This window comes from Heliangelus exortis, chromosome 9 (genome assembly GCF_036169615.1).
Source record: "Heliangelus exortis chromosome 9, bHelExo1.hap1, whole genome shotgun sequence".
In the NCBI taxonomy this organism is placed as follows: Eukaryota; Metazoa; Chordata; class Aves; order Apodiformes; family Trochilidae; genus Heliangelus; species Heliangelus exortis.
The window spans coordinates 10,330,631-10,338,723 of NC_092430.1; the positions used below are offsets into that span (position 1 = coordinate 10,330,631).

The 8,093-nt window shown below is 50.8% G+C and overlaps 1 protein-coding gene across 5 annotated transcripts; it reads right to left on the bottom strand.

Moving 5' to 3' along the window:
* Positions 1-56: 56 nt before the first annotated feature.
* On the bottom strand, positions 57-8,056 carry TBCCD1 (TBCC domain containing 1). Of its 5 annotated transcripts, XR_011727452.1 has the most exons (9): positions 7,555-8,056; positions 7,322-7,471; positions 5,634-6,000; positions 4,621-4,807; positions 3,970-4,467; positions 3,694-3,842; positions 3,466-3,609; positions 1,197-1,309; positions 559-601 (listed from the first exon to the last, which is right to left on the bottom strand). XR_011727452.1 is itself a non-coding variant. In XM_071752038.1 (7 exons), exons 1-7 carry the CDS (start codon positions 7,891-7,893, stop codon positions 573-575), a joined length of 1,362 nt encoding a protein of 453 aa, XP_071608139.1. In that variant the 5' UTR covers positions 7,894-8,056; the 3' UTR covers positions 57-572. The 5 variants fall into 5 exon arrangements, 2 of the variants coding, with proteins under 2 accessions (XP_071608139.1, XP_071608137.1); XR_011727451.1 differs by having other exon boundaries at positions 57-601; positions 3,466-3,842; XR_011727453.1 differs by lacking the exon at positions 3,694-3,842.
* Positions 8,057-8,093: the final 37 nt, after the last annotated feature.

The following is an 8,093-nucleotide window of genomic DNA, read 5'->3' on the forward strand; positions in this document are numbered from 1 at the left end:
CCCATTAAGGCCAACCCAGCAGGTAAAGCCCTTTTTCCCTAGGACATGCAGCAAGCTTCTCTGGAAATCTTGTTTTATTGACATCTGTCAAAACAATGCAAGCATATCAGAAAGTCAATTCCATAAAATCACGATGCTTAAGTGCCACCTTCCAATTAAAAAAAATATAATCCATTGAACTTCCTTCATAAAAAAATATGAAACATTCCTTTTTCACATTTATAAGAAGAGTGCAGCTGGCTCGTATCATGAAGATGCAGAAGATGGCCAGGGCCCTGCCTCCAGCTCTGCAGCAGGAAGGGCTCCTTTGCTGGCGACTTGTACACCATGGACAGTAACCATGACAACAGCCTCCCCACTAAACTATGTGCAACGGGGCTTACTTCATCAACCTGCACTTCCCCAGCTACCAACAGAACAGTTACAGGACATTCCTGGGAAGCAGCAGGGATCAGAAATCCTAAAAGTAGTGACACGGTCCAGTCCCCATGTCACGTGCATATCCCCACGTCAGGTCCACACATCAAGTGTGTTCAGGCAGGATGGTGGCAAAGCCTCAGTGAGAGCTGCTTTCAGTATCTTGCTGCCTGTTCCTGGAACTCTGTAACAAAATACGAGAAGCAAATTTTACTCCCAATGCCAGCAAAGAAAAAGGAAATCAACGACTAAAGAAACGGGGGAAAAAAAAAAAATCAACTTTCTAACAGTTTAAAACACGCAATAGCAGAAAAAGACAGCAAGGGCTCATCTCCAGCTGTTAAACCACTTCTGCTTGGGAAGACACTACCAAGTAAGAATTACTTGAAGTCTCATTCAGTTCTCTTAAGTAAAAAGTGAGACAGATCAGTACAGACATTAACACACACTGCCTCTTTGAAAGAGCAGCTGTTCCAGTAAGTTTGTTCCTCAGATCATGTCCAATGTGCCTATTTGCCTTTAAAAATGTTCACAGATGTCCCTGACAAATCGAACAGAGCACCTGCAGAGACCTAGGGAGCAGCTGAGTACCCAGGGAACAGATTCAAACTGAAAAGAGGTTTTGTCTGCAAAACAAGAACTAATTAAATATAAAGCTTACGGCAGAATGTCAATGGAAAAGCCTCCTGCTTCTTCCACCTCTGCCCAGGCTGTGCATACAAACATGGGACAGTTCTTCTGGAGAGAGAGGATTCAAGAGAAACGTGTCCTCTACTCACCCTTCCTCTTGCTGCAGGGGACCAGGCTGTCCAGCTGCTGACGGTTCCCTGTCTCAACCAGCCAGTCATAGAATTTGTTTTCTACCAGCATCTGGAACCGTTTCCTCTGACCCCTGAAAGCAAAAGCAGACCAGCAGAGAAGGAGGTCACATGTATTTATAGTCTTATCCTTCTAAACCCCACCTTCACTACCAAAAGGAGGCTCCACTTGGATCATGGATCACTTGGCTCATGAGCTGCCCACAGCAGGAAGATGTTTTTAGCAGGTGAACATGACTGGAACGAGCCCCAGAAGCAAAACTCCTTGTACAAATTTCCCCATCCCACCAGCACATGGCACACATGGTACCACCACCACAGGCCTGCCTCTGCTTTACTCTTAGAGCCCAGAAGATGAGCAAGCAGTGCTCAAGCACTGAAGACACAACACATTGTTTTGAAAGCATCTACAGGAGAGGGTGGAGATCAGGGGAAATGAGGAGTGCTGTTTATGTGCACTTTAAGTAATCCCCATTCCTGGTAAAAAACTCTTGGGGTGGTTTTGGTAAGACCAGCAGTAGCAGGCTACAGCACTGAGCTCAGGCTCTATAACACTATTCAGATGTCCAAGAGCAGTGCAGGCTGATGGCAGTGTTCCTCCAGAACAGCTAGCTCAGCTCCAAAGGCTGGATGAGCATCAGGTAACTGCAGCTGTCCTTTTTTCAGTATGAGCGCCTGCAATTCCTTTCATAGTCCATGTAAGACATGAAAGTTCCCATTCCTAATTTGATGTGCTGGTCCCATCCTGTCCTCTGAAAAGCAGCGAGATGGCTTTGCTCATTTCTGTACCACTTCAGAGCAGCTTGGTGTCCCCACACCCTATCCCCTCAAACTGAGACTCTTCTCCTTTGTGCCATCACTTTCACTGCAGATGTTGACTGACACACTCCCTAGAAAGCAGGGTGCTAGGACAGAAACTAACCTAAATCCCTTCCCAGTCTATGTGAACACAAAGCCAGCCACTTCTTTCTTCTCTTCAGGTTTTATCTTCTCCAAGTGCTTTTTTATAGACCTTGATCTGCCACTGACCCTGAAAGACTTTCTGCCTGATGCGCTTGCAAAATGAATAAACAGGATTTTATGCTTTTGCAAGATGCTCCTCAAGCTGTCTTACTGCTCCTGTCTTAACGGGGCTTTTACTCTCAGCCTGGCAGGATTTACATTCTTTTTTTGGCCCACTTTTCTCATTCAAACAACTTCAACTTCTTGAAAGAAGTCTTCTTATGTCTAACATTCTCTTTCACCTCCCTGTTGAAGCATAGCAGCTTTTTTCTTTCTACAAGGCTGATATCCTGTTTGCTCTAAGCTTCCTAGTTGTCTCTCTGGTTGCTTCCCAGCCTGCAGGAGAAAGGGACATTTTACACTCTGTCAGCTGCCCAGTTTCTTTTCAGCAAGCTTCTAAACTTGGCAGAGTTTTCCTGTTTTTATGATCTAAGCTACTCCACTACTGAGCTCTTGCTCCCTCTGACTGCTGTAGAGATTGTTAAACCTAAGCATATTGTCCCTATTACCTCACACTTCTTTAACAGAAGGATTTGGACAGGCCAAACAGCTTCACAAAACCTCGGGGTGAGAAGCAGCTGCCCCAGGAGGACAGAGGCTGAGGAGGGGGAAGAAGCACCTTAGGTGAGATTGACAGACATAAAGAATTACTCCAGCACAAGGGCTGGAGTTACAACTTTCCTGAAGACTCAGTGCTGAGCGTTTTGAAGGTTCCTGCACCTTTGTCACCACTCCTCAGGCATCCCCCACCTGCAGCAAAACATTACCCCAGAATCCTCTCTCTCTCCTAGCCCAGAGTTCTTTGAAACTGCAGGCTCCTCCAGGCTGGGCACAGAGGCACCAGCATTGCAGAAAAGCAGCTCCTCCAAAACAGCAATCAAATGAACTAGAACTCTTCAGCCTGGTATGACAGGAGACATTGGAAATTTGACCCAAGAGGGGTCATATTCTGTATTTCCTGGAGGATAAACTCCCCAGCTACCACAGTTTACCTCCACCCAGTTACAAGCCATTGCCTGAGCACAGAACAGGGAGAAAAATCCATACAGCTCAAATACAGGTCAGGGAATAAAACTTGTTCTCATCTCTTCAGGCCTTTACAGTTGAATTCCTGGGTTCTTATCCCATTCTGTGTGTGCAAATGAAGTGTCTGAGCAAGAGGACTTTAAAAGCTACTGTCCACGAGGTGATTCTACTGTAATGGACCACATGCACTTTCTTAGCTCACCTCAACAACAGACGGGACAGTAATTTAAAGCTTCAGTCTCAGTGTAAAGGTTGGGCTAAGACCACCAAGCAGCTTGCAGGCCAATAATTAGTCGAGCTGTGTTCAAGGTATGCACCCAGATCTCACCCACGGCAGCAGGCGACACTGGAAGCAGAACAGAGACAGCAGAGAGACAGGATCCAGCGCCAGAGAAGCTATAAGCTCTTCCTGGCAGGGTGGGCTCCTCACTTCAGTCCTCACCAACATCTCAGGAGGCTTCTCCTTGGCTCTCCCAAGCCAGGAAAATGCAATCATAAAGCACCTCCTCCAGAGTTAGGATTGTGTTACTCTTCTCACTATAACACCACCAGAGACCAGGACTGCCAGCTGCTAACGCTCTAGAAATCACATGCAAAACACAGCCCTCACAAACCAACCCATGATTAAAGCCCACCAGATCAACCTCCCCTTGGGAAGGCTGAGCTGAGCTGCAGGGCAGTGCAGACATCGGGAGCCAGCACTCACCTGGTGAGTCCTGCCTCCTTCACCATTTTCTGCAAGAGCTGCATCTTCTGCTCCCTCTGGTTCAGCACCTTCTGGTAGGCCTGGGGAAGCCCCCCTGGGGTCTCTGTGGTGTCTCCTTCCATCTCAAAAGGAACAGCCAAGCCGTAGAAGTCATCGGGTGGCAGCAGGCGGAAGACGCCGGTGTCGCCGCTCTCCTTGCCCACCAGCAGGGGGTTGTCCCAGTGGTTGGGCAAAGTGGCCAAGCCCACCTGAGCCATGTGATCTTCCAGCTTGGGATAATGGGTGTGGAAAGGGGCAAAGCTGACTGCTTGGTTCCCCGAGAGGAGGAGAGGCTGGGTAGGTGTGAGAAGGTAAAGCGTGCAGCCGGAGGTGGAGGAAAGGGACACCCGATGGCACACCACAACCACCTTGACACTGTCACAGTCCTGGAGGTGAACGGTGGCCTGCACAGGGCCGAGGACAAAGGTGCTGTTCCAGCACTTCTCAATGGTCACACACCTGCACAGGAAGAAGGGAGAGAGGGCACAGTCAGCGGGAACAAGGGAAGCCAGGATTTTTCCACTGCTGTGTCCAGCTCATGCAGACTTTGTGCTGGCACTGTCGATTTTGCCACAAGCACAGCCGGGGTGTGCCAGGAGAAGAGGAACTCACCGGAGAGGAGAGAGAAGGTAAATGAAGGACTCGTTGCAGTGATGGATTCTTACATGAGCCCCCACCAGGGTGTCTGAGCTCTTGGCTAGTGTCTGCTTGTACACCTGGCTCATCATCACCACAGGGGGCACCTCTGGAGCCACACGAGTCCTGCAGGCAATCTTTGCTCTCCTGGTTGTTCCTTCAACTGCAAAATAAAGTTGACCAATGTGTTTAAAAATAAAAAAATAAAGAAGGAGAAGGCTCTACATGATTCCACCCAGCCATGAGGGTCTGCCTCACTCAGCATTGTATGTGGCAGTCAGAAGCTCCCAAAGTCAGGGCACACTGAAAGATCAAAACCCCTTTGAGATGATTCATGGGCAGCCAAAGCTTTTCTACAAGCAAGCAGCAAACAGAGCTGCAGCTCTATTTGCAGAGTTCTCCTCCTAAACACAAGACTTAGCTTGGCAGGAAGATCCTTAGGGTTGGTTCTACGCTGAAAGCAGGAATGGTAGGTTTTAACACAGTGAAATGCTCCCTCTACAGTACAATCCCTGAGCAACCTCAAACTGCCACTCAGAATTGAGCAGCCACAAGAAACAAAACATCCACCTGAGCCGTTTCCTCCTCAGGTGGAAGATGTCTTGGCCCAGGCTGCAATTCCAGGCAAGGAAACCAAAAGCAGTGCTCAGCTTTGCCACAAAACCAACAGGTAACCTCTGCTCTGCATCCAGCTGCACTTGAGTAACAGGGTGGTGACACCAACCTGACTCAGAGGGGCCTCTGGAGATGGAGTCATTGATGCTCCCTCACAGCATCAAGCCAAGAGCTGGAAAAATACACACAGCACTCTCTTATCCCTCAGACTCGCCTCCAGCTGCCACCTGCCTCCACCTGACAGTAGGAGGAGCAGAAGGCAAACCTCCACATCCCTGCCAGATCCCCAGTCAGCAAGAGAAGCTGAGCCCACTCAGCTCTAAGTTTAGAAATTAATTCTTTCTAAAAAAAATCAAAGCAAAGCCTCTAGGTACCTTGCTGAACCCAAGTGAGTTTCTTCCCGACTTTGAGGCAGGCAGTCATTCCAAAAGGGTTTGTGGTCAAGCAGGACCGCAGCCAGCTCTCCAGCTTGGGGAAGGAGAAGGCTTTGGAGACCTTGCAGTATCCGTTCAGCTCCTGGCAGGGCCTCCAGAGGGCGAGCTGGTGCAGAGGACGGACCCTTCGGGACCTGCTGACCGTGCCCTCGATGAGGAAACTGAGGGCACAGATGGCTTCATAGGACACCAACCTACACCGGGTGGGATGGGAGGAGTCTGGGAGCTGCTCTGGCTCCAGCAGGAGCTCCAGCAGAGATGAGAGGTGGCTCTGCACAAAGGCACAGTGCTCCTGGTCGTTCCAGTTCTGCAGAGGGAGAAGAACACAGAAGGAAGAGATGAGTACTCACAAGAGCTGACAAGCTCCACTGCCTTTATGCTTGTTCTGGAAGAAAGAAAGTAAGCCAGAAGTGGTGCTCTCTCCTGCTCACTGCTCCCTTTGCTCTTCCAAAACACCTGGACTCATCAGCAACATCCCACCCTCCAAAAAAAGAGATAAACCCATTTTATACTAACTCCAAGCATCAAAAATCTCACTCTAGAAAGCAGAGACCAACTCTCCTACAGCCCTCCCCACACAAACTGCAGGGAGGGAACAAACCAACAACTGAGAGTCAAGGTCTTGCAACTGCTCTAGAACATCACTGCAGCTGTTCCAGCTGTGACTCAGGGCTGCCCTCCCAGGAGAAAAAAGCTGAGAGAGTAATTTCCTCACAGACAGCAGCCCTGTATACCAAAAGAGCTGTGAGAGAATCGTTTGTTCAAGAGCTCCAGACCTCAAAAAAAAAAAAAAAAAAAAAAAAAAAAAAAGCAAGAGATAAGAATTATGGCAGATACTAAAAAAAAAAAAAACACCCTTGATGGCTGCAGAAGAAGTGACACATGGCTGTGATGACACCTTGACCTCCCCTCCTGCCAGGGCTACAGTAAAAAGAGAGCACTGAGCAGCTGGGAACAGGTTGCCCAGTAGCTGGAGCTCCCTGGCCCAGAACGGGAACCCTCTCACACCAGACAAACATCACTGCAGCACTCTGCCTGCCCAGAGTTTTGTGTAATGGCCACAGCTGAGAGAACGTATCAGCTTTTAAATAACACTGGACGTTCCATGGACACCCAGCTCCAGAGCCCCATGACAGCTCCCCTCATTCCTTCTTTCCTCTGCTCAATCTGTCAGTATAAAGATGCCCAGTTCCTACTTTTCACCATATTAATCATACCAACTTGTCCCAAATTACATTTCATCGCCTTGTAACATCACAGTCACACCAAAAACTCACCGAGGTTTGCAGTTGGCCTTCATTTATGATGTTGCCAATGCAAGAAAAAACGCCCATTTGGCTAGCAGAAAAAAGTAAAGATCCTATTGCTTGTTAGAACAATTGCCAAGACTCTGAGAGAACCTTGACAGCTGGTCTTGGACCCTAGGAAATCCCTGCGGAGAGCTTTTGCTGCAGAGAATGCACCAGCTTAATCTCATTCACCAGTTAGCAAAGCACCTCCTGTTTGACTCGAGTTTGTGTTTCATTGCAGGCAGGCGGGGAACAGAGCCGCTGCTTTTCGACCCGCCCCTAAGGAGGACTGGGCAGTTTCCTACACGGCGGCGCAAGAATCCCGACGGCTACAAATACCTTGTTCTCGGCAGCGGATTTCCCAGTCAAGCTGAGAGACCGGCTCCTACGGCTGGGCCACTCCTCCCCGACCAGAGACCTTCGCAGAGAGACCTTGTTCAGCTGCTGGACGTACAGGAAGAGCAGGAACTGCAGAGTATCTACCGACAGCTACCCGACAAGGGAGAAAAAGAGGCGTTAGGCCAGGCCGGGCCCCCCGTCCGCGCCCGCCCGGCCCGGGATGGGGCTCCTGCCTTGCTCCGCTCCCGCTCCAGCTCCTCGACGTTGGCACAGGCCGCCTCCACCTCTGCCCACTCGAGGCGGCGCGGCGGGTCCCGCCGGCGGAGGCTGTAGAAGAGCTCGAAGTAAAGCCAGGCCAGGTCGTGGCCCAGCTGCAGCTTCCCGCAGGCGATGTGCCGCCAGCGCGGCCACCACAGCCGCGGGAAACAGCCCTCGGCTGCCCGCGCCCGGGCGTAGGCCGCCATCTTCCGCAGGTAGTGGGGTCCGAGGCGGGCGGGCGGAGGGGCGGGCAGGACGCCCAGCAGGAACGGCTCCGTTTTCACCCACAGCCGCACCGAGGCCGCCGCCTCCATTTCAGCTGCCTCAGGGGCCTCTCCCGGCGCCGCGCGGAACGGTAACGGCACCGACCACCGAGACGGCCCTTCCCTCACGCCTTGGAGGACCCCGAGGAGCCGCTCCTGATTGGCTGCTCCTGCCGGCGCGGAGGCGGGAACAAACGGCGCGCCCCCTGATTGGTTCGCCTTTCATGCGGGCCTGCGCGGCGATGGGGGGA